The 26,508-nt window shown below is 50.1% G+C and overlaps 1 protein-coding gene across 1 annotated transcript in view; it reads right to left on the bottom strand.

The window, feature by feature from the left end:
* Positions 1 to 208: 208 nt before the first annotated feature.
* The window catches only part of SHPK (sedoheptulokinase), a 28,054-nt gene continuing 1,754 nt past the window's right edge, over positions 209 to 26,508 (bottom strand). Inside the window, exons 2-7 of the mRNA XM_003933064.4 lie at positions 19,348 to 19,489; positions 11,439 to 11,622; positions 10,728 to 10,880; positions 8,140 to 8,315; positions 5,078 to 5,278; positions 209 to 2,378 (exon numbers count right to left, since the gene is read on the bottom strand). Of these exons, the coding sequence (XP_003933113.1) occupies positions 1,972 to 2,378; positions 5,078 to 5,278; positions 8,140 to 8,315; positions 10,728 to 10,880; positions 11,439 to 11,622; positions 19,348 to 19,489 (1,263 nt within the window). The 3' untranslated portion in view covers positions 209 to 1,971. The remainder of the gene's footprint in view (positions 2,379 to 5,077; positions 5,279 to 8,139; positions 8,316 to 10,727; positions 10,881 to 11,438; positions 11,623 to 19,347; positions 19,490 to 26,508) is intronic.

Below are 26,508 nucleotides of genomic sequence, written 5' to 3' on the forward strand. Positions count from 1 at the left end.
GAGCATCTGGGGGGCCTACTGTGTACCACTTTCTGGGGTGATGGGCAGGCATCTGTCTGGTGGGACACCAGGGCAACCTTTTCTCAGGACAACCTACAAATGCTCCCCCAGAGCATCTCAACCTCCTGAACCAAGCTCATGGTTGCAGCACAGTTTCCCCAAAGCAGAGAGGCATGTGTTTTATTTAAGGCACAAGACTCTGGAAGAATGGGCTTTTTAATATTTTATTTTGTTTTATTTATTTATTTTTGAGATGGGGTCTCACTCTGTCACCCAGGCTAGAGTGCAGTGGTGCCATCTCAGCTCACAGCCTCCGCCTCCCGGGTTCAAGCGATTCTCCTGCCTCACCCTCCCAAGTAGCTGGGACTACAGGTGCCACCACCACACCCAGCTTTGTTGTTTTGAGACAGTGTCTTGCTCTGTCACCCAGGCTGGAATGCAGTGGTGCCATCTTGGCTCACTGTAACCTCTGCCTCCGGGGTTCAAGCGATTCTCCTCCTCAGCCTCCAGAGTGGCTGGGATTGCAGGTGCCCACCACCACACCCAGCTAATTTTTGTATTTTTAGTAAAGACGGGGTTTCGCCATGTTGGGGGTCTAGAACTCCTGACCTTGTGATCTGCCCGCCTCAGCCTCCCAAAGTGCTAGGATTACAGGCAGGTGCCACCTCGCCCAGCCAAGAATGGACTTTAATATCTGACATTCAGTCAGCATGATCAGGCATTTGCCCTCACCTCAGAGCTTCCAGATGATCACATAATTTATAAAATGACACTTATAAAAAGACAGTATGTTTCATACCTGTGATGGATAGTGAGAGAGAAAGAGAGAGGGAATATGACTGTTTCCCAAATTCATGGTTGCCTAGGTGCCTCTGGGCCAGGCCTGCCTGAGCCTGGGCTCCTTTGGTGGTCTGGGAGTAGACACAGTGAAGGTGGCCTCCTGGAAGCTACCCCACAGCCATCCCTGCCAATCACAGGAAGGCTAACGCTGCTCTGGGACCCTAGAGGAATGCTGACTCATGTGGATGTTTCTGCTGAGCCAGGAACACACAGTGGGCCTGCAAAGCCCACACCAAGGGGAGAGCCTAGGCCTATGGGATACAGGGTTCTCTTTGGATAAAGCACCTGCCCCATCTGGTGGGAGTCTGCCTGGCTGCATCCCTTCCTGTGAAGGCTTCTGGAGCAGGCAGGAGCAAAAGCACACTGCACGGCCACGCTCCTGGAAAGTGGTCCTGCTGGTGCCTCATCAGGCTCCCGGAGCGCTGTGGGCCTGACAGCTTCGGTGACCCCTGCTGCTTGTGCCATCCGCCTCGCCTTCTCTGCAACCCACCTTCCTGACAGTTGTGCTGTGAAAACCTGGGCAGCGCAGGGGCGGCAGGCTTTCCAGCCCAGCACACAGCCCCGCACTGTCCTCTGAGCCAGCTGCTGCATCACGCCTGGCTCACTCCCTGCCCTTGCTAAGCATCTGCGGCCAGGGGAGGATGAGACTAGGAAAGGGGCCTCCGGTCACGTGGCATTCCAGGAGAGAAGCACTTTTCCAGAAGTGCATGTGACTTCAGGCCTCCAAAAACAATCATCCAAAGCGGGGCATGGGGCAGGTCTATTCTCACTTGGGGCCACAGCCACGAGACTTTCTGGTGTCTGAAGTACACTTTATGTGTTCTGTGTCTGCAGGTGAGCCACAGATGAGCCTGCTGCTGAGGAGGCTGGCTGCTGTGCTCTCACGCTCTCTCTCCCACACTGACATCTGTAAGTAGCTCCCAGTGGGTCTCTTTCGGAAGGCACTAATTTGGGATCTGGCTGATGGCTGCTGGCTGCATTATTAGAGTACATCCTGAAGGTATGTTCTTGGTCAAGATGGGACAACAAGCTGTCCACTGACTTCTTCAGGGAAAGGATGACCCCCAAAGGGCGTCAGGAATGTGAATCAGGTAAAATTCGCAGCAGTCCTTTGGTAAAAGCATTTGCTGTCTAAGATTCCTTCTGGCTGTTTCCCCGGAGCATGACCAGAGCTGCCCCGACAGCTGCATCCACATCCTGCCCAAAGGACACGGGCAAAGGGAAAGCCCTCTGCACCTCCTGCTTCAGCACTTCGTTCCTGGACAGCGCACTCCCACTACCCACCACACGCTGCACGCCCCACTCCTGCAGCTGCCGCACGGGAAGCATGGACAGCAGATTATGAACGATGCCTCGGCACAGGGCCCGGGCCACGTGCCCCAGGGAGAGGTCAGGGGAGATTCTGGTCACTGAGGCCAGCTGGTCCGGCAAGTGCCTCTCCCCCAGCACTGTTGGGGTGATGGTCAGGTGGGTGTCTGTCTGCTGCACGGCTGCCTGGATGATGCGGGAATACACTGTGGATTCTTCCACCTCCAGGCCTGCCGGAGACAGGGAAGATCTGTGTGAGCTCACGCAACCCCCATGATACAGGCAGAGATGGTACAGAATTCCCACAGGGCGGGAAGGGACTCCCTTGCTGCTGCTCCCCACACTGTAGCTGATGGTTCTGGGCTCAGGGACTCCTACAGCCAGGCTAGCTGTACTGTGCCCTGGATCCCCACTAGCCATCTCAGTGCAGACCCCAGCCAGATGTCAGGATGAGGTCTCCTAAGTGCTGCTGTGAGCCCTAACCGTAACCCAGGCTTCCTAACCAAGGGGACCAAATGCATGTACTGATTAATAACTATCATCATGGATGCTATAGCGTCATTACCAGTATCAGAAATCCGAGGATCCCAGTTCGGTCACTGTCTGGGCCACCCACGTAATATGCAAGGGCACCTGAACCGCAGGGAGAAGGGATGTGCTGACCATCGTACAACTCGCTTTTCAGTGTCAAGCCAGGATCCCGGTCGGACTTTTCTCCCTGACACCATGTTAGCGCTGTGTTCACTTTTGTTGCTTTTTTTCTGAGACTTGCTCTGTCGCCCAGTCTGGAGTGCAGCGGCACATATCCTATCAGCTCACTACAACCTCTGTTGCCCGGATTCGAGTAATTTTCCTGCTTCAGTCTCCCAAGTAGCTGGGACTACACGCATGTACCACCACACCTGGCTGATTTTTGTCTTTTTAGTAGAGACAAGGTTTTACCACATTGGCCAGGCTGGTCTCAAACTCTTGACCTCAAGTGATCTACCCACTTCAGCCTCCCAAAGTACTGTGGTTACAGGAGTGAACCACCAACTCTGGCCAGCTCTGCATTTTTAAAACAAACAAATAAAATTTTTAAAAAAGGCTGGGCGTGGTGGCTCACACCTATAATCTCAGCACTTTGGGAGGCCGAAGCAGGCCGATCATTTGAGGTTAGGCATTCCAGACCCGCCTGGACAACATGATGAAACCCCGTCTCTACTAAAAATGCAAAAATCACAGGTGCAATCCCAGCTACTTGGGAGGCTGAGGCAGGAGAATCACTTGAACCCATGGAGCGGAGGTTGCAGTGAGCTGTGATCACGCCACTGCACTCCAGCCTGGACCACAGAGCAAGACTGTCTCAAAAAATTAAAAAATAAAAATAAAGCATTCCTGAGGAGATCCCAGCCAAGGAGGCAGAATGCCCCCGGCAATCTTGACATCCCTGCTCAGCCCGAAGGCACTGACGTCGCTCAGGAACACGTCTCTGCACAAGCAGTCCCAGCTCTCCACGTGCTGCCTGGACCCTGCCTTCCATTCCGCGTGTCCCACCATCATCTGACTTTGATGTAACCATCGCATCTGATGGTCTTGACTTACTAGACCTGAATAGAAACTTCATTTCTAGCTTAGGTGCTGCCAAAGGGAACGTCTCCTGGAAGAGGGAGATTACATATCTCACCTGGTCCCCAGCTTACAGTGGTTCAACTTAATTTTTCGATGTTACAATGGAGCGAAAGCCACATGCATTCAGCAGAAATTGGACTTCCAGTAGCCATAAACCACCGTGTTTCTCACTTTAAGTACAGCGGCCACATGTTACACGAGATACGTGACATTTTATTATAAAATCGGCTCTGTACTAGGTGATTTTGCCCAGTTGTAGGTTCATGTATGTGTTCTGAGCACATTTAGGGTGGGCTAGACTGAGCGATGGTGCTCGTAGGGCAGGTGTATTCAATGCATTTTCAACTTAGGATAGTTTCCCTTGCAATTCACTTGCAATGGATGTAGCAGGATACAAGTCCCTTGAGCTGTTGAGTGTTCTAACCCACAGGCTTAGAACCACAGGACACGGAGCTAGGAAAACACAGGAGGGAAGGGACTTGCCAGGGACAAATGATGACTCCGGGACACAGCAGGGAACCAAGGCCACGCTCCTGGGTTCCACCCCGCACCGTGCTTCTTTAAAAAATGGCAGCTGGGCGCAGTGGCTCACGCCTGTAATCCCAGCACTTTGGGAGGCCAAGGCAGGTGGATCACTTGAGGTCAGGAGTTCAAGAGCAGCCTGGCCAACATGGCGAAACTCTGTCTCTACTAAAAATACAAAAATTAGCTGGGTATTTTGGTGCACGCCTGTAGTCCCTGCTACTTGGGAGGCTGAGGCAGGAGAATTGCTTGAACCCAGGAGACAGAGGTTGCAGTGAGCTGAGATCGCGCCACTGCACTCCAGCCTGGGTGACAAGAGTGAGACTCCGTCTCAAAAAGAAAAAAAAAAGGAAAGAAAGAAAGGTCTACATCACACTTACTATGGGCCAGAATTATCGGGATATAAGTGCACTGTAGGTGAAATAAGCACCATTGTAAGTCGAGAAGCATCTGTACATGCAGAGCAGAGAAAACCTCATAAATTCTACCCCAGGAATAAGAGAAGGGAGCAGGAAGGGAAAAGTGGGAGCAGAGAAGGTGGGGGAAAGCCGGGGAGACTGTGATAAGGGTTTACAGTCAAGGCTGGGGGAAGAGTGCCTGACCCAAAGAAGAGAGGAGGTGACGGCAGCTCAGAGGACGAGAGGAATCTGGCTGCAAGCTCAGATCCCCAAGGATGGGAGAAACCTGCCAGGGCCTGAGACCTGAATGTGGAGGCTGAAACCGCACATGAAGGTCCGAGACCTGCCGTGTAGAAAGGACAGGCAGAGAGCACAGCGCTGTGTGGGCCACACCTTACCTAGATCTGCCGTCCACTGAACCAGCATGTGGACAAACATGGCCAGCACGTTGCCCCCATTGAGGGATGCGGCCACCCCCAGGTAGGTCCCGTCGAAGTATGGGAAGTAGGCCACCGGGGCCGCAGGGTCCGGAGTCTGTGCGGGCTGGAATCCCGAAGGCATGGAGGCTGCCAGCTGAACCGAGGTGCTGATGTTGAGAACTGGGGTCCGGAGAGAGGAGAGCTTAGGCCTGCCTGGCTGACTCAGAGGTCACAAGTCACAGTTTGGCAGTGAGAGAAGCTGGGGGGTTTAAAAACATGTCCAGGTGGCCGGGCATGGTGGCTCACGCCTGTAATCCCAGCACTTTGGGAGGCCGAGGTGGGCAGATCACCTGAGGTCAGGAGTTCAAGACCAGCCCAACCAACGTGGAGAAAACCCATCTCTACTAAAAATACAAAATTAGGCTTGGTGGTCATGGTGGCTCATGCCTGCAATCCCAGCTACTTAAAAAATATGTCCATGATGAGTTGAAGGGCAAGGTGTTGAAGAGATGTTGATCAAAGGAGATATATATATAGATATAGATATAGATATAGATAGATAGATATACGTGTGTGTGTGTGTGTGTGTGTGTGTGTGTGTGTATTTTTTTTTTTTAAGACAGGGTCTCACTCTGTCACCCAGGCTGGAGTGCAATAGCGTGATCTCGGCTCCCTGCAACCTCCTCCTCCTGGGTTCAAATGATTCTCCTGCCTCAGCCTCCTTAGCAGCTGGAATTACAGGCGCCTGCCACCACGTCTGGCTAATTTTGTATTTTCAGTACAGATGGTGTTTCACCATGTTGGCCAGGCTGGTAGTGAACTCCCAACCTCAGGCAATCCACCTGCCTCGGCCTCCCAAAGTGCTGGGATTACAGACATGAGCCACTGCACCCGACCCCAAAGTATACTCTTAACACCTTGCCTGTCAGCAGCGGGGGTCAGCCTGTGGGTTAGAAATCCAGACCCAGCACTGAGCCCGCGGACTGTTTCGGCAGTGCCTTCTCCATTTCTCCTGAGACCTAGCTAAAAAGCCGGCTCTTCTCAATCTGTTTAGGGGCCAGAGTTCAGCATCCAATTTTCACACCTACTCAGGGGTCAAACGCAAGGACAGCAAAAACAAGCCCCAGAAGGCCAATAACCTTTGCTCTTTGCCACGTCAAGCTTACCATGACTATAAACCAGAAGCAGCATGCCCTCTACTGTCTCCTCAGGTGGAAGGGACAACACTTCGATTTCTTTCACTTTCACTTACATTTTGTAGCATTTATCTGTGCTGTTTGAAAAAATTCCAGTGGCCAGGCGCCATGGCTCACACCTGTCATCCCAGCACTTTGGGAGTCCGAGGCGGGTGGATCACCTGAGGTCAGGAGTTTGAGACCAGCCTGACCAATATGGTGAAATCCCACCTCTACAAAAAATACAAAAATTAGCCACAGCTCAGGACATAAAGCCAAATGCCTGATTGAAATGTTAGAAGGAGAACTCTTTGTAGATGGCCTCTCTCCCACTTAATTCCGATCACCCTGCTGCTTTAAGGCCAAATATACCTGGTTCCTCTCCTTTGCTGTCAAACCATGAGCACCTGATGACATGGCCACAGCCCTGGGCTCCGGACTCACAGCACTGCCACGCACCACATTGCCCCACATTCTCACGCTTTTAAATGGTTGAAAAGAAATCCAGAGAACGTTTCATAATACATGAAAATTATATGGCATTGGCTGGGCACAGTGGCTCACACCTGTAATCCCAGCACTTTGGGAGGCCAAGGTGAGTGGATCAGAAGGTCAAGAGATCGAGACCATCCTGGCCAACATGGTGAAATCCCATCTCTACTAAAAATACAAAAATTAGCTGGGTGTGGTGGCGCGTGCCTACAGTCCCAGCTACTCAGGAGGCTGAGGCAGGAGAATCACTTGAGCTGGGGAAGCAGAGGTTACAGTGAGCTGAGATCATGCCACTCCAGCCTGGTGACACAGTGAGACTCCATTTCAAAAAAAAAAAAAAATTACATGGCATTCACATGTCAGTGTCTATGAACAGTGCTTTATGGGAAAAGAGCTACCCCTGTTCATTTACATATCGTCTATGGCTATTTTTGAACTCCAACTGCGGAGCTGAGCATTTACAACAGAGTCTGCATGATCTACAAGGCATGGCGGCTCATGCCTGTAATCCCAGCATTTTGGGAGGCCGAGATGGGTGGATCACAAGGTCAGGAGTTCAAGACCAGCCTGGTCAATATGGTGAAATCCTGTCTCTACTAAAAATATAAAAATTAGCCAGGTGTGGTGGCGTGCACCTGTAATCCCAGCTACTTGGGAGGCTGAGGCAGGAGAATCACTTGAACCCGGGAGTTGGAGGCTGCAGTGGGCCGAGATCGTGCCACTGCACTCCAGCCTGGGCGACAGAGACTCCATCTCAAAAAGAAAAAAAGGAAATATTTTCTGCCCTTTAAAGGGCCAACCCTGGCCGGGTGCGGTGGCTCACGCCTGTAATCCTAGCACTTTGGGAGGCCGAGGTGGGCGGATCACCTGAAGTCAGGAGTTCAAGACCAGCCTGGCCATCATGGAGAAACTCCATCTTAAAAAAAAAAAAAAAAAGAGCCAACCCCTGCCCTAAACACTGCTGCCTCTTCCTCACCACGATTCCCTTACCACGAATACAGAAAATATTCTGCACTTTTAATCAAATCCGACAAACACACAGTAACCAAAACCTCATCGGCTCATCTGTTTTCTCAGGCAGAGTCACACAGGGAGCAGACAGCTAGAAAGAGCCATTTCCCTCCCCCGGCCCCGGGTGGGGGCGGTCAGCACAGATGGCCGGCGCTCAGGGACAGAGCTTGCCCTGCTGGCCTGTGAGCTCCCTCAACAGAGGACCTGACCTGCAGGGAGGAGGGTGCTTTTCATCTTTATAGAATTGCATCCTCTAGCAGGATGCCAAGGCTGCTAAGCTTGAGTGCCCTGCAGACTCACACAGAGCTGGTGCTTAGGAGGCGGCCCGGGTAAGTCTGAGGACAGAACAAAAGAGCAACTTACCTGCATCTGTCCTCTGGGCCATGCAGGAATAGACAGAGGCCTGTAAATCACCCAAGGCCACGCCCACCTGCGTCCCCTTTGGGATTTCAAACCACACGCGGGAAGTTCTGCCTGCCACACTGCCAGGCTCGGCGACGTCTGGGAGCAGGTGGACAGGAAAACCCGAGCTCCTCAGTCTGTGAAACAAAAGTGGACACACATATCCACCCACACTTAGGTTTCTGGAGTTTAGGGCTTCCTTCCTCTTCCTTCCCTCCCTCTATCCCCTCCTTTCCTCCCTTTCTTCTTTCCCTCCCTCTCTTCTCTCCCTCCCTCCCTTCCCTTCCCTTATTTTCCCTCCTTTCCTTCCTTCCCTTCCTTTCTTCCCTTGCTTCCTTCCTTCCCTCCCTCCCTTCCTTCCCTCCCTCCCTTCCTTCCCTTCTTTCCTTTCCTTCCTCCCTCCCTTCCTTCCTCCCTTCCCTTCCTTCCTCCCTTTCCTCCCTCTTCCTTCTCTCCTACCTTCCTTCCCTTGCTTCCCTTCCTTCCTTTATTTTCTTTCCTTCTTTCTTTCTTTTTTACTTTTTTGAGACAGTCTTGCTCTGTTGCCAGACTGCAGTACAGTGGTGCAATCTCAGCTCACTGTAACCTCCGTCTCCCAGGTTCAAGCGATTCTCCCGCTGCAGCCTCACTAGTAGCTGGGATTACAGGTACACACCACCACACCCAGATCATTTTTTTTATTTTTTAGACAAAGTTTTGTTCTTGTTGCCCAGGCTGAAGTGCAATGGTGCAATCTCAGCTCACTGCAACATCTGCCTCCCAAGTAACTGGGATTATAGGCACCCACCATCATGCCCAGTTAATTTTTGTATTTTTTTTTTTTTTGAGACGGAGTTTCGCTCTTGTTACCCAGGCTGGAGTGCAATGGCGCGATCTCGGCTCACCGCAACCTCCGCCTCCTGGGTTCAGGCAATTCTCCTGCCTCAGCCTCCTGAGTAGCTGGGATTACAGGCATGCACCACCATGCCCAGCTAATTTTTTTTTTGTATTTTTAGTAGAGACGGGGTTTCACCATGTTGACCAGGATGGTCTCGATCTCTTGACCTCGTGATCCACCCGAATTTTTGTATTTTTAGTACAGATGAGGTTTCACCATGTTGGCCAGGCTGGTTTCGAACCCCTGACCTCAGATGATCCACCTGCTTTGGCCTCCCAAAGTGCTGGGATTACAGGTGTGAGCCACAGCACCCGGCTCCTTCTTGTTTTGGACCGGGGTCTCCCTGTTACCCAGGCTGGAGTGGAGGGGTATGATGACTGCTCCCTTCAGCCTCAACCTCCCAGGCTCAAGCGATTCTCCCACCTCAGCCTCCCAAGTGGCTGGGCTCACAGGCATATGCCACCACACCCAGCTGCTTTCTTTTTTGTTGTTGTTTGTTTCCAGGACATTCTGCAAGGGAAAGTGCTTGTGGAAGGACGCACGTGGCGAAGGGAGGACAGAATCCAGCGCCGTCACCGGCAGCTTCTCTGGCTTTTCTAAAACCATGAGCTTAGGCTCTGTAAATAGAGTACACCGGCTTTCACAAGCTTAGGATTCACCTCCCAGGAAAGAAAACACCGTACACAGCGATGGAGTCCAGCCTCCTGTGCTAGAAGAGGAACTCAAAACGTCTGCAAAGGAGGCAGCCAGAGGCTCAGCACAGTTGGGTGGTTAGCGCAGTCGAAGCCAAAGCCGGCCCCAGCAGGCTCCTGAGTATCAGATGCGTTCATCACTCTGGTTAGTGAACAGGGGGCTGTGGATTTCACAAAACGTGCTGGGAGGTCCTTTACCTGAACTAACAGGGCTTTCTGTTTTATTTCAGAGCTCCTATCTGGGTCTGAAGGAAGTGGGCTTACAGGGCACTGGACTTCTGTATCTGAAAAGGCAAATGATGCTTTAAAAAGAGCTTAACAGGAATCCCTCAAGCCTACTGTATCTAGTTCTTTTTTCTTTCTTTTCTTTTTTTTTTTTTTGAGACGGAGTCTTACTCTGTTGCCCAGGCTGAAGTGCAGTGGTGCGATCTTGGCTCACTGTAATCTCTGCCTCCCAAACCTCTGCCTCCCAGGTTCAAGCAATTCTCCTGCCTAGTAGTGTTCACTACCATGCCCGGCTAATTTTTGTATTTTTAGTAGACATGGGGTTTCACCATGTTGCCCAGGCTGGTCTTGAACTGCTGACCTCCGGTGATCCGCCACCTCAGTCTCCCAAAGTGCTGGGATGACAGGCTTGAGTCACTGCGCCCAACCCTCTAATTTTAAATATTAAAGAGTGAAAGCTGTACTCCGAAATCTACAGACTGGGCCCAGGGTCACAGAGAAGGGAGAGCCCCCCCAGAGCCTGGGCAGCTGTGGAGGAGCAGGACAGCATGGCTGGAGCCCCTGGCCCCAGCTCAGGGCTGTGCATACACTGGCCCACCCGTGCCCTGTGAGTGGAACAGGCTAGGGTCGCTGGGCCGTGGTCCCGGCCTCTAGGAAGCCCCCACCACGCCCAGATGGGAGAGCTCCCACTGAAGCACTGGCTCTGGGGTCGCCCTTCGGACTGGAGCAGGATGAGCAGCCTACAAGATACTCACATCTCCACGTTCCAGCTTTGGCTCTGGGTGTTGAAATAGCCCCAGCTGGCAGCATTCTGGTCGGACATCAGGGGTCTTGGCAAGCCACAAAGCATGGCAACCACATAGTCGTGGATGGTCCCAGCTGCATCGTAGGGCTTCAGGAACTCTGGGCTGTTTTTTTACACCAGAAACAACACAACAGGGTATAACATGAACTCGGAAGCATGTGCCGCGCCTCGCTGCAGGCAGCGGGGACTGGATGTGGCATGGCGGGGGCGGCCACACCCCACATGCTAAGGCTCAACTACAGCCGGGTCCCTGGAATTGGGACCTCCTGGCTGCTCCGAGCAAAGCCAACCCAAGTCAGTCCCAGGGGAAGGGCCTCAGAGGAGGAAGGGGCAAGCCTGGGAAAGCAGACACCAGCCTCCTCCGCAGCCCCGCAGGCCTGAGCACACTGCGAACTCACCCTGTGACCCTCAGCAAGTCACCTGCCCTCTCTGTCCCCTCCTTTCCCTATCTAGGTGGTAACTGGGTAACCAACAGAGAACGCTCTGCAAAAGGATGTGGCTCTGGACCCAGTCTAGGTCCAGGCTGTGGTCTAGCTCACCATGGAGCCAGGCCACACATGCCACGGTGCAGCCCAGCCGGCAGGGTGATGCCTACACAGCCCCAGCCCATTCTCATTCTCCTGGAAACCCAGCGCCAGAGTCAAAGTGCCGTTGTCCATACCAATTCTTCAAAAGCCAGAAGATGGTTGCACAGCCAAAGCCCGTGGCCACACTGAGATGAGACTTGGGCTGGGGCAGAGAGGCCAGGAACTCGCTGCTACAGCGGCCATCCTGCCAGGTGACAAGGTGGCTAACAGCTCGGGGCGCCAACACAGGGCTGATCCCTCCCTCGGTCCATTCACAGCCTGGAACAAAAGAGATGAACGAAAATGGAAAAAAGGCGCCACACGGCCTGGATGCTACTCTGCTGGTGAGTCTCAAAACATGTGCTAATCATCCTGGGATACGCCTGGCGCACCTGTGGGTCCCGACAGCACCGGGTTTAGTACTTGGCTCAACCACAGAATGACTGTGGGACCCTGGGCACGTCACATGCTCCCTCCGTTTGTCCCACTTGTCTGTTTTTCTTATCTTTTTGAAGTTGAGATCATATTTCACCACATCCCATAAGAGAAGACATTTGGCCGGGTGTGGTGGCTCACGCCTGTAATCCCAGCTACCCGGGAGGCCAAGGAAGGAGAATCGCTTGATCTTGGGAGGCGGAGGGTGCAGTGAGCCAAGATCGTGCCACTCCACTCCAGCCTGGGCCACAAGAGCAAACAAAAAAGAAGAAAACCTTAAGTACCTTTAAACTCCATCTAAAAAAAAAGAGAGAAGATATTTGGCACAATCTCAAGTCCCCTGGTCTCTGTCTTGCCAACCCTCTTCATGACATTATTTAGACTTCCTTCTACTTGATTACCAGTAAATGTTCTCTTTTCTTTACATCTTAGCTGATTGATATTTACTGATTTTTTAGACAGAGTCTCGCTGTGTTGCCCAGCACAATTTTGGCTCACTGCAACCTCCATCTCCCAGGTTCAAGCGATCCCGTGCCTCAGCCTCCCAAGTAGCTGAGACTACAGGCCCACGCCACCATGCCTGGCTAATTTTTTGGATTTTTAGTAGAGAGGGAGTTTCACCATGCTGCCCAGGCTGGTCTTAAAACTCCCGTGCTCAGGCAATCCACCTGCCTCAGCCTCTCAAAGAGCTAGGATTACAGGCGTGAGCCACTGTGCCTGGCCCCTGATTGATTTTTAGACATCAAAATTGGCTTTTAAAAAATCTGACCATCTCTACTTCATTTGTGTCTTGTGACATCCTCTGGATTTTTCTGTGCTCTCATCCAGCTGTTTTGCCCATGTTCCATTTTTAAATGCCAGTTTGATCAGCTGTAACAGTCTGGTTCTAAGTTCCTTCCCTTCAATGCTTAAAAGCACTAATTTGGGGCTGGGTGCGGTGACTCATGCCTGTAATCCCAGCACTTTGAGAGGCCAAGGCGGGTAGGTCTTGAGGTCAGGAATTCAAGACCAGCCTGACCAACATGGTGAAACCCTGTCTCTACTGAAAAAAACAAAAACAAAAACAAAAACCCAAAAATTAGCCGGGCATTGCTGGTATGTGCCTGTAATCCCAGCTACTCAGGAGGCTGAGGCAGGAGAATCACTTGAACCCAGGGAGGCGGAGGTTGCAGTGAGCCGAGATCATGCCACTGTGCTCCAGCCTGGGTGACAAAGCAAGACTCCATCTCTTCCCCACCAAAAAAAAGCACTCTTTGTGGTCGACTGTCACAAATTCCTCACTATTCCTCCCATTGAGAGGTGGCATCTGAATCCTCTTTCCTTGAACATAGAATCACTTTGGTGACGTGCTTGATCAAAAGAATGTGGAGGCAGTGATGTCTTGGGACTCTCAAGGCTAGTCACAGGAAGTATTGCAGCTCCCAACCAAGTCTCTTACACAACTCTCTGGGGTAATCAGCCTCCAAATAAGAAGCGCACCTACCCACTGCGCGCAGCGGCTCACGCCTGTAATCGCAGCATTTTGGGAGGCCAAACTCCAGATCACAAGGTCAGGAGTTCGAGACCAGTCTGGTCAACACAGTGAAACCCCGTCTCTACTAAAAACACAAAAATTAAAGAAGAAAAAAGAATACAAAAATTAGCCAGCGTGATGGTATACGGCTGTAGTACCAGCTACTCAGGAGGCTGAGGCAGGAGAATCACTTGAACCCAGGAGACGGAGGTTGCAGTGAGCCAAGATCACACCATTGCACTCCAGTCTGGGTGACAGAGTGAGACTCTGTATAATAATAATAATAAAAAAAGGAATCAGAATTACCCAGAGGCCGGGGACAGAGCAGTTGGCAGACCGTTTCCAGATGAGCCCAGCCTCCAGCCTTCCCCACCAAGGTACCAGGCATTGAGGAAAGCCACTGTGAGCCCCCGACCAGTCTGTCCGCCAGAGGAACACTAAGAAGCCACCTCCATCCACAACCTCCATGTAGAAGCAGCAGTGGGCTGAGCCCTACCCAATCCCTGACCCAAAAAATCATGAGATACAATCGGTGCTTTCTGCTTTCAGTCACTAAGTTGCAGGTAGTTTGTTATGCCACAGTTGGTCATCAAAATACTATTCCAGGCTGGGTGCCATGGCTCACACCTATAATCCCAGCCCTTTGGGAGGCCAAAGCGAGCGGATCACCTGAGGTCAGGAGTTCGAGACCAGCCTGGCCAACATGGTAAAACCCCATCTCTACTAAAAATACAAACGCTAGCCAGGCATGATGGTGCATGCCTGTAATCCCAGCTACTCAGGAGGGTGAGGCAGGAGAATTGTTTGAACCCGGGAGGCAGAGGTTGCAGTGAGCTGAGACCATACCACTGCATTCCAGCCTGGGCAACAGAGGGAGACTCCATCTCAAAAAAAAAAAAAAAAAAAAAAAAAAGGCCAGGTATGGTGGCTCACACCTGTAATCCCAACACTTTGGGAGGCCGAGGCGGGAAGATCACGAGGTCGAGAGATCGAGACCATCCTGGTCAACATGGTGAAACCCCGTCTCCACTAAAAATACCAAAAATTAGCTGGGCATGGTGGCGCGTGCCTGTAATCCCAGCTACTCAGGAGGCTGAGGCAGGAGAACTGCCTGAACCCAGCAGGAGGAGGTTGCGGTGAGCCGAGGTCACGCCATTGCACTCCAGCCTGGGTAACAAGAGCGAAACACCGTCTCAAAAACAAAAAACAAAAAACGACATTGTCTTTCCACATGGAGTGTTGCTGTTGAAAAAAAAAAATCTAACGTCAGTCTGCTCCTTCTTTCACATGGGATCTGATCCTTCGCTCTGCAAGCTTTCAGAATTCTGTCTTTGAAATCCTCAAATGTTCACTAGAATATATGTAGCTGTGGGGTTTTCCTTATCTCCTCTTTGGCATTCTATAGGCCTTTTCAGGCTGGGGCATTCCATCTTACTTTGTCAATTATAGGAAATTTTTCTCCATTATTTCTTCAAAGATTTCCTCCTCTCCATTTTTATTTTTCCTTTTCTGGTCTCCTATTACTTAGATGCATCCTCAGTATCTCTTAGTTCCTAGGGCACAGTGGCTCACAGCTGTAATCCCAGCACTTTGGGAGGCCAAGGCTGGTGGATCACCTGAGGCCAGGAGTTCGAGATCAGCCTGGTCAATGTAGTAAAACCCTGTCTCTACTAAAAATACAAAAACTATCTGGGCCTAGTGGCGGGTGCCTGTGATCCCAGCTACTCAGGAGGCTGAGGCAGGAGAATCGCTTGAGCCCAGGAGGCGGAGGTTGCAGTGAGCCAAGATGGTGCCACTGCACTCCAGCCTGGGAGACAGAGTGAGACTCCATCTCAAAAAAAATCTTGTAGCTCTTCTTTTGTATTTTCTACTTTTTTGTCCCTTCCTTTTTCCTTCTGAGAGATTTCCTCAATCTGATCTTTCATTCTCTAGTTTGTTCTGAAGTTTTATCCATTCTGCTGTCAACCCATCATCTTATATTATTTTAGTTATATTTTCATATCTAATATGTGTTATGTTCTTTTTGTTTTCTTTTGTTCTGTCCTTACTAATATCTTCCTTTAATATCATTTAGTGTTTTTAGTGTGTCCATTCTTTTTGGGTTTTGTTTTTTTGGACACGTAGTCTCACTCTGGCACCCAGGCTAGAATACAGTGTCATGATCTCAGCTCACTGCAACTTCTGTCTCTGGGTTCAAGCATGTCTGATGCCTCAGCCTCCTGCAGAATGGTGCCTGCCAAGAAGGGGAGCAGGGCACGCACCCTAGAAAGCCGCTTCATGGCTGTGTCTGATCTCAGATCCCAGATCTAGGAGCCAAAGCCATTGTATTTTCCTATAAATTTCCTCACTGACAACCAAAGAAGCTGGGCTTCACAGTGCTCGCCTGCAGTCCCAGCTACTTAGGAGGCTGAGGTGGGAGGGTCAGCTGAGCCCAGGAGTTCCAGTCCAGCCTAGGCAACATAGCAAGAGCCTGCCTCTAAAAAACAAAAACGGGGGGCCAGGCACGGTGGCTCAGTCATCCCAACACTTTGGGAGTCTGAGGGGGCAGTTCGAGACCAGCCTGGCCAACATGGTGAAACCCCCTCTACTAAAAATATCCAAAAAACTTAGCTAGACGTGGTGGCGGGCACCTGTAATCCCAGCTACTCGGGAAGTTTAGGCAGGAGAATCGCTTGAATCTGGGAGGTGAAGGTTGCAGTGGGCCCAGATCGCGCCATCACACTCCAGCCTGGGAGACAAGAGCGAGACTCCGTCTCAAAATACAAAACAAACAAAAAAGAAGCAGTTTTCCACTCCCTTCGCCAACTCTTGACAAGCCTAAACATTTTGATTTCTTGCATGCAGCGGGTGGAAAACAACGCCTCGTGGTTTCCGTCCGCACGGCTCCTGTCACTAACGACGCTGGACATCTTTCCAGATGCTATGAGCCATTTGCATTTCCTCTTCTAGGAATAATGCTTGTGCCCTTTGCCCACTTGTCCACAGGGCTGCTTGTGCTCTCCTAGTTGCTGGTTCTCCACCCCCGCTGACCTGCCCTTTGCCCACTATTCACTACCAGACACTTTCTCCCTATCTGCTGCTCGCCTTTTAGCTTTCTTTTATGATCCTGATTTCTCTGCTGCTTTTTCTGAGCCTGAAAATGGAGTTTGGAAACCAGCGTGACCACGGGCCTTTCAGAGGACACTGGTCGCTCGCTCTCCCCGCCACCAGCACGCTCCCGGTGCCCCCTCTGAAGCACTTAGCTCTCTGCTCACGTTACTCCTGCCCGCCTGTGTTGACCGTGTTTTGGAAGGTAGAGGCTTCATTCCTTAATTTCTATCTCTCCGCCGGGGCCTCGCAAAGGGCTTTATATGTTGTAGGTACAGAAACCAAAATGAATTAAGGCTGCCATTAAAATCAGCAAGACTGGATCCCAAATGCGATTTCACTTGACTCCACTAAACAGGTATCGCCCTCGCCAAGCTGCGGCTTTCCTCCTTCCCAGAAACAGAAAACAAACCCAGAAGGCATGTGGGCTGGCTCAATAAAATATTCAGCAGCTCTTTCCAGCGATGCGGCTGATGGTTCGTGTGGCTGTCGGGGCGCCCAGGAGACGGGCAGAAGGGAAGGCACGTGACCGGGCCGCAATCATTAGCTCTCTGCCGTCCTCTTTGGGAAGGGTTTTAGTATTAAAAGGACATTTATTCTCGTTAATGCGAAATTAAGGAGTTTTAAAAGCTTTTACAACCTAGACTCCCTTTGAGAGGTTAGCGCTGACACCCTAATTGCCTTCTGCTCCCCATACTGCTTGGAGCCAAGCAGCTCCCATGACCCCGGCTGGCCCGACAACAGGCGGACAGGAGGGATGAAAGGGAGGGCGGAGGAAGGGGAGGGCGGAGGAAGGGGAGGAGAGAGAGCCTGTCTCGGGTTCTACGATTACCCAGCCTCATCCTGGGAACAATTAAAGGGTCCATCACTAGATGCCAGGCCCATTGACAGGGAAGTCACCACACACTTCAGGGCACTTGAAACTGCTGACTCTCCAGGTAGAAAGTGATGAATCCAGTGTTCATAACTACATCCCCCACAAAGTAGCCATCCATCTTCTGCTTAAAATGTTGATCTACAGTAAAATGTTGATGTTGTTGAAGCTGAGTGATGGATATGTGTTGGTTCACAGCACTATTCTCCCTATTTCTGTATGTCTGAATTAAATCTTTTATAATTTCTTTTTTTTTTTTTTTTTTTTTTTTGAGATGGAGTCTTGCTCTGTCACCAAGGCTGGAGTGCAGTGGCACCATCTCAACTCACTGCAACCTCCACCTCCTGGGTTCAAGTGATTCTCCTACCTTAGCCTCCCAAATAGCTGGAATTACAGGCACATATCACCACACCCAGCTAATTTTTGTAGTTTTAGTAGACATGGGGTTTCACCATGTTGGCCAGGATGGTCTTGAACGCCTGACCTCAGGTGATGCACCCACCTTGGCCTCCCAAAGTGCTGGGATTATAGGCGTGAGCCACTGCACCTGGCCAATACAATTTCTTTTAAAGTTTGATGTATTTTTTTCTGACACAGGGTCTTGCTCTATAGCCCAGGCTGCAATGAGGTGAAACAATCAAACTCACTGCAGCCTCAACCTCCAGGGCTCCAGTGATCCTCCCACCTCAGCCTTCCACATAGCTGGGACTACAAACACGAGGGGCACACCCGACTTATTTTTGCATCTTTTGCAGAGACAGGGTCTCACTATGTTGCCCAAGCTAGTCTTGAACTCCTGGCCTCAAGCAATCCTCCTCCTGCCTTGGCCTCCCAAAGTGTTGGGATTTATAGGCGTGAGCCACCATACCCAGCCTTAAAAAGTTATTTTAGTGCCTGCTGTAACAGGGAGCTCCCAGCTTCCTACGGGAGCGTCATCCTTCGCCGGACGCTCTGCTAAGAAGTCTCTCGCTGAGCCACTGTGTCTCCAGCAGCTCTGGTCCTCCACCAACAACCCCCACCCACCAGGCCTTCAAAAACTCCTCGGACAGACTTCAATTCGATAGCAGGGTTAACTTGCTGAAATGTGACCCTAAGCATATTATTCTAACATCTCTGAACGTCAACCTCTCATCTGCACAATGGTGGCGACAGTGTGACCTGTGTCATCAGGTTGTTGGGAATATCTGATGAGATCGTGAGCTGATGTTCTTAGCCAGGACCAGGCATGTGAAGTGCTCACTGTTGTTTTACTGGCTTAGTTCTCCTCCTCAAGGCCAAATAGAACATGCGACTCCACCTCTGTACCGTGGCCGACTTCATAAGATAACCAACTAGAAATGCTTAGCAACTGAGCCCATGAAAAGGATACGCTGGGCGTCATGGTGGCTCACGTCTGTAACCCCAGGACTTGGGGAGGCCGAGGTGCGTGGATAATTTGAGGTCAGGAGTTCAAGACCAGTCTAGTGACCAACATGGTGAAACCCTGCCTCCACTAAAAATACAAAAACTAACCGGGTATGGTGGCGGGCACCTGTAATCCCAGGTACTCTGGAGGGTGAGGCAGGAGCATCGCCTGAACTCGTGAAGTGGAGGTTTCGGTAAGCTGAGATCGCACCACTGCACTCCAGCCTGGGCAAAAACAGCGAAACTCCATCCATCTCAAAAAATATATATATATATGCCCCGGAATTTTCAAAATCACAAATATGTAAATGACAACAAACGTGCCCCAACTCAAGGGAGTGCCCTCTGTGTCTCAGCATCTCCTGCAGCCACAGTGAATCCCTTGGGTGTCTGCACTAATGTTCTGAGATACAGATAAAGAAAAAGCGATGGAAAAGGCACTCGGCTGAATCCTGCAGAGAATCCGGGAGACGCTCTGCTCCCTCTGCCTGTTCATGGATGACGTGCTGATGATGTGAGAGTGGGCAGCTCCCCTGTTCCCCTCACATCTGTACAACATTCACCGATGCAGGAGGCAGCCCAGGTTCGTCCATTCCCAGAGACAGGGCCCTGTTCCCACGGCAGGATAACCCGACCCTTCACGGAAAGGAATGACCGCCACCAGCCTGAGTGCACCCAGAGCCCGGCATACCTTGGCCTGTTTTCCAAAACACGACTCCATGCATCTGGCCCGACACCCCGATGCCCACAACGCTCCGCAGCAGCTGCCGGGGAAGGGCAGCGAGGCACTCGTTTAAGGCTCGGAGGATTCTACTCACATCCTGTTCCCGCCCCTGGAAGCAGAAGAGAACACGCTGGGCAGCGGGAGGGGCGCAGCCTCCGAGGATGTCCTGGAGCAGGAATGTTGGGGGCAGCACCCACGCCCTGACACTTGACAGCCGAGGTGCTGCTGCAGGGGCGTTGCAGCAAACTGCCTGGGCCTGCCCTCCACTGGGGTAGGACTGAGCAGAGAACAGCATTCTCTGTGCTATAAATAGAAGAAACAGGGCCGGGCGAGGTGGCTCACACCTATAATCCCAGCACTTTGGGAGGCTGAGGCGGGCGGATCACCTGAGTGATCCGGGAGTTCAAGACCAGCCAGGTCAACATGAAGAAACCTCGTCTCTACTAAAAATACAAAAAATTAGCTGGGTGTGGTGGCACACACCTCTAATCCTGACTACTCAGGATGCTGAGGCAGGAGAATCACTTGCACCCGGGAGGCGGAGGTTGGAGTGAGCCAAAACCGAACCACTGCACTCCAGTCCAGGTGACAAAGCGAAATTCCAACTCAAAAATACATTATTTTGTTCATTTATTTATTTTACATATAATTATCATTTTATATCCTTATTTTATATATAATTATCATTTTATATCATTTATTTGTTTTATATATATATATATATAAATATTTTTTATATATATAAAATAGAAGAAATAAAGGAAGGGTCTTTCACCAGGCACAGGGAGCGGTCAGACCAGGGAACATGGCAGGAAGGAACCTGGCAGGAGGGTGGGGACAACAGAGGCCTACAGGACTCTAGGCAGAACCCTTGTGATTTCCCCTGTCTGGCCAGGCCCTGGGTCGTGCAACCAAGACCCACAGAGGGAAGCAGGTTAAGGGCAAAGCTGCAGGAACGTGTGCAGGTGGCATCAAAGGGCATGGGCTGTGTGAAGGAGTGGCAGGAGATAGGGCTGAAGGGGAGGGGAGGCTGGGGCCTAATGATGGGGGCCCCTGGGCAAAGGGCTCTTCCAAAGGTAATGGGCCACCCCTGGGTCTTTCTGATGGCAGAGATAATCATCAGAGCTGCTTTTCAGAGGGCTGACTGGGCAATGATATAAGCTACATTAGCCTGATAGAGGGGCCGGGCATGGTGGCTCATGCCTGTAATCCAAGCACTTTGGAGGCCAAGGCGGGCAGATCACCTGAGGTCGGGAGTTCAAGACCAGCCTAACCAACACGGTAAAACCCCGTCTTCAAAAAAATAAAATAAAATAAAATACACTGATAGAGAAGACCATTTCCCAGGGATGGAAAAGAGATTGAAGACAATCAGGACTATCTCTTCCTGATTAGCATTTTCTTCTGACTTCTTCCCTCCTTGAAAACTCTCAAGGCAGAATAACTTTAAACAACCATGTATGAGAGATCGCAGAATTTAAACAGAAACAGTAAGAGACAAGCACAATTTAGTCAAGTATCATATTCATATCTCTAAGAGTTAAGTGGTCCTAAAAGACAGAATATGAAAAGAATGCAGGGTCAGGCAGGTGCAGTGGCTCATGCCTATAATCCCAGCACATAGGGAGGTCAAGGCAGGAGGATCACTTGAGGCTAGGAGTTCAAGACCAGCCTGAACAAAATAGTGAGATGTCATCCCTACAAAAAATTTTAAAAATTAGTCAGATGTGGTGGCACATGTGCTTATGGTCCCAGCTACACGGGAGGCTGAGGCAGGAGGATCGCCTAAACCCAGGAGGTCGAGGTTGCAGGGAGCCCTTTCTGTGCCACTGCACTCCAGCCTCGGAAAGAGAGCGAGACCCTGTCTCAAAAAAAAGAAGAAAGAATGTGGGATTTGGACAAGTTCAAAGGTCTTCAGGGTCAGACTGTCAGGGAGGAGGGTGTGATGAGTATCTTAAAGAAATACCAAATGCACTCAAGCAGTCTGTCCAAATGGGTGGGAGTTACAGACACAACTTCAAAAGCAGACAGTGATGTCACAAACAAACCTAAGAAACCTGGACTCTCTGAGAGTACCTCTTCCTTTAAAGGATTAACGCCTCTCTGAGACTATAAATAGGACCCAAGGTCCCATCACATCCTAGTAGATGCCTCTAATCAGCAAGAAATATCAATACGCTAAGAAAGCCACCACAAAATAATCACTTGGGCAAACAATCCGGTGACAATCTCATTTTCTTGGTGACTAAATGTCAAAGAGGAATGATCGAGAATTGAATATATCCATGTTTAAAAGAATCATACTTATGCTATTAATATTTTTATTTAAAGACTCTTGGGGTACTGAGCATTTTAAGTAAATTTAGCTGGCCTAGGTTACCTCTATGACTGTGATTTAAAATGTGATATTGAGTAACTGTTCTAGATTTGAGATTATATGTTCAAAGCTTACATTTATAAAAAAGGATTTGGAACATATAAGAGAATTTAGGGTATGTATATATATATATATATATATATATATATATGTACACACACACAAATATATATTTATATATTTTTATATGTATATATTTATATATTTTTATATCTTTATATATAGACAAATACATATTTTTATATTTTCTATATTTATGTTTTCCATATATATTTATATTTATATATACTATATATATTTTTTTTCTTTTTTTTTTTGAGTTTCACTCTTGTCGCACAGGCTGGAGTGCAATGGTGTTATCTAGGCTCACTGTAACCTCACCTCCCCATTTCAAGTAATTCTCCTGCCTCAGCCTCCCAAGTAGCTGGGATTACAGGCATGCACCACCACACTCAACTAATTTTTGTATTTTTAGTAGAGACAGGGTTTCACCACGTTGGCCAGGCTGGTCTCCAACTCCTGACCTCAGGTGATCCATCTGCTTTGGCCTCCCAAAGTCCTGGGATCACAGGCGTCAGCCACCACGCCCAGCCAATAGGTATATATTTACTTGATTTCTAAGAATTACTTAATTATTCTGAAAACAAAAACAAAGAAACAAAAAAATCAAATATATAACTGCAGTTTAAAACATCTAAGGTATTTAATAGACTAAAATGGGATTAAGTATTATCTTTTTTTTTTAAATAGAGATAGGGTCTCATTAAGTTGCCCAGGCTGGTCTCAAATTCCTGGCCTCAAGCAATCCACCCACTTCAACCTCCCAAAATGCTGGGATTACGGGCATGAGCCACCATGCCCAGCCTTTCAAAGGCCATCAAAAACAATAGTTAATGGGGCATTTATCTAATGGATTTAAAAAGAATAATAGTTAAAATGTTAGACTAAATGGAATAAACTTTATAAGCTAAATTTGCAATTTTAGGTAAAAGGGGTCAGGCACCGTGGCTCACGCTTATAATCCCAGCACTTCGGGAGGCCGAGGTGGGTGGGTCACTTGAAGTCAGGATTTCAAGACCAGCCTGGCCAACATGGTAAAACTCCGTCTCTACTAAAAATCCAAAAATTAGTTGGGTGTGGTGGCACACACCCGTAGTCCCAGCTACTTGGGAGGCTGAGGCAGGGGAATCACTTGAACCCAGGAGGTGGAGGCTGCAGTGAGCTGAGATCACACCACTGCACTCCAGCCTGGGTGACAGAGCAAGACACTCTCTCAAAAAAACAATTTTTTTTTAAGGTAAGAACGAGGATTCTGAATTTCCCATAAGTGAAACACATATCATGATTTTTTCCAAAGTGAATTATTTCTGCACACAAAAATCACCTCAAGGTGTCAGAGGTGTTTGAACCAGAGCACCTCCATCTTGAACAGGGGCTGGGTAAAATGAGGCTGAGGGCCGGGCGTGGTGGCTCAAGCCTGTAATCCCAGCACTTTGGGAGGCCGAGGCAGGTGGATCACGAGGTCGAGAGATCGAGACCATCCGGGTCAACTTGGTGAAACCCCATCTCTACTAAAACTACAAAAAAAAATCAGCTGGGCATGGTGGTGCGTGCCTGCAATCCCAGCTACTCAGGAGGCTGAGGCAGGAGAATTGCCTGAACCCAGGAGGCAGAGGTTGCGGTGAGCCGAGATTGCGCCATTGCACTCCAGCCTGGGTAAGAAGAGCAAAACTCCGTCTCAAAAAAAAAAAAAAAAAACGAGGCTGAGGCTGAGACCTGCTGGGCTGCACCACCTCTGTGACTTAGACGGTCAAGCATTCTGAGTCACAGAAGGAAACAGGTCAGCACAAGACACATAAAGTCCTTGCTGATGAAATGGGTTGCGGTAAAGAAGCCACCCAAAACTCACCAAAACCAAGATGGCGACAAGAATGACCACTGGTCACTGTCACCATTACACTCACACCAGCACCGTGACAGCCTACAAATGCAGAGGCAAACGTCAGGAAGTTACCCTAGAAGGTCTACAGAGGAGAGGCATGAATTTCCACCCCTTGTTTAGCATATCATCAAGAAACAACCATTAAAATGCGCAACCAATGGTCTCCAGGGCTGCTCTGCCCAGGCAGCATTCTTTAAATCTTTACTTTAATAAACCTGCTTTCACTTTCACTTCCCCGGAATTCATGGGTGAGATCCAAGAACCCTCTCTTAGGGTCTGGATTGAGATCCCTTTCAGGTAACAAAATTGAAAAATAAACTTCTACTTAACAATTAGAAGAGGCCTGGTATGGTGACTCATACCTGTAATCCCAGCACTTTGGGAGGCTGAGGCAGGCCAATCAGCTGAGGTCAGGAGCTCGAAACCAGCCTGGCCAACATGGAGAAGCCCCGTCTCTACTGAAAGTACACAAATTAGCAAGGGGTGGTGGCGCACACTTGTAATTCCAGCTACTCAGGAGGCTGAGGCAGGAGAACTGCTTGAACCGGGGAGGTAAAGGTTGCAGTGAGCTGAGATTGCGCCACCACACTCCAGCCTGGGGGGCAGAGCGAGACTCCACCTTAAAAAAAACTAGAAGAATCCACAGAAAGTTCAGAAGAGAAGAAGAGGAAGAGAGTTGTGACCCAGCTCTCAAGAAATGTCAGCTCTTTGAGGAACTAGCAAAGCTCAGTTCGAAAAGACATCCAAAGGTGGAGTTCTCAGACCTCTCGCTTCCCTGCAGGGAGGCTGCCTTCCCCTCCTGCCAAAACCTCTCACTTGACCCTGTTAGCAGGTTGGCCTTGGTCAGGGCAGCTCTGGCTCCTAACACGCAGGAACAAGGGAAGAGAAAGAAGGAAGGAGAGGAAGGGTAGGAAGGGCCAAGGAGTACAGAGGAAGCACAGCCTTTTCCTAGGGAGCCGCCCCAGAGCCCGACAAGGATTCTACATGCAGCAGAGAGCACAGCCAAGAGGAAGTGAAAGACTGAGGCAGAGGAGCCAGGTGGCTACGAAGGATCCCCAGAAGGAGGAAAGAAAAGCAGGGTGGTGACACAGGGCAGAGAGGAGCCAGGTGGCTACAAAGGATCCCCAGAAGGAGGAAGGAAGAGCAGGGTGGGGACAAGGGGGTGTGGGCGAAGAAGAAAGGTTCTGGGAAGAGACATTTGTTTAGACCCGCACAGCCCAATACCGAAAACTTAAGCTACACGTGGCTACTCTGAACTGAGACGTAAATGTAAAACACACACACCAGATTGCAATATGACAAAAAATATACACTATCTCATTTAATCCTTTTTTTTTTTTTTTTTTTGAGACAGAGTCTTGTTCTGTTGCCCAGGCTGGAGTGCAGTGGCATGATCTTGCTCACTGCAACCTCACCTCCCAGGTTCAACTGATTCTCATGCCTCAGCCTCCCAAGTAGCTGGCATTACAGGTCCACACCACCACACGCAGCTAATTTTTGCATTTTTAGTAGAGATCGGGTTTTGCCATGTTGGTCAGGCTGGTCTCAAACTCCTGACCTCAAGTGATCCACCTACCTCGGTCTCCCAAAGTGCTGGGATTACAGGCGAGAGCCAGTCACCCAGCCTTTTTTTTTTTTTTTTCTGGAGACAGAGTGTCACTCTGTTGCCCTGGATGGAGTGCAGTGGCATGATCTCGGCTCACTGCAACCTCCGCCTCCTGAGTTGAAACAATTCTCCCACCTCCCTGAGTAGCTGGGATTACAGACGTGTGTCACCACACCTGGCTAATTTTTATATTTTTAGTACAGATGGGGTTTTGCCATGTTAGCCAGGCTGTTCTCAAACTCCCAGCCTCAAGTGATCCACCCACCTGGGCCTCCCAAAGTGCTGGGATTACAGGCGTGAGCCACCGCACCCCACTACAGGTGTTACTGTACATCAGTGGTTCCCACTCCAAGTGGTTCTGTCACCTAGGGAACATTTGACAACATGTAGACATTGGTTGTCACATCTGGGGAAGAGGGGCAAGTGTGACCAGCATCTAGTGTGGCCGGAGATGCTGCTAAACATTCCGCAGTGCCCAGGACACCTCTCACCACAACAGAAACTACACAGCCCAGAAAGCAGCGCTAAGGTTGAGAAACCCTGCTGTCCTGCTGCAGACTAAATCACAGCAGTGCTGTTCGTCCCAGAGCACGGTTCCTATGTGGGGTGAGGGTGGGGTAATGACTGGCCTGTAAGCACTTCATTAGGCAGGTGTGGTACGGGTGAGCCAGTAAGCACAGAATAGCCTGCTGAAAGCTGGGGGTGGGGAGTCGGGAGGACTGCAGAAAAGTCCTTTTCAAGAAGTGGCCATGCTGGGAAGGGTGGCTCACCTCTGTAATCCCAGAACTTTGGGAGGCTAAGGTGGGCGGGTCACTTGAGGTCAGGAGTTCAAGACCAGCCTGGCCAACTGGGTGAAACCCCATCACTACCAAAAACACAAAAAATCACCAAGCGTGGTGGTGCACACCTGCAGTCCCAGCTACTCTGGAGGCTGAGGCACGAGAATCACTTGAACCCAGGAGGCAGAGGCTGCAGTGAGCAGAGATTGCGCCACTGCACTCCAGCCTGGGTGACAGATCGAGACCCTGTCTCAAAAAAAAAAAAAAGTTGCTCTATTTTAAGAGAAAGGGGCATTGCCTGAGCCTACTCTCCCCTAATCCGAGCTCTCCTGCTCACCCCGCCAGGGTCAGAGCTAACTTTGCCTCCAATTCATAGTTCTTTAAGTGAGAATCCTTCTAGTATGCCCTGATGCCCCAATCAAAC

This window comes from Saimiri boliviensis, chromosome 17 (assembly GCF_048565385.1).
Source record: "Saimiri boliviensis isolate mSaiBol1 chromosome 17, mSaiBol1.pri, whole genome shotgun sequence".
Lineage (NCBI taxonomy): Eukaryota > Metazoa > Chordata > Mammalia > Primates > Cebidae > Saimiri > Saimiri boliviensis.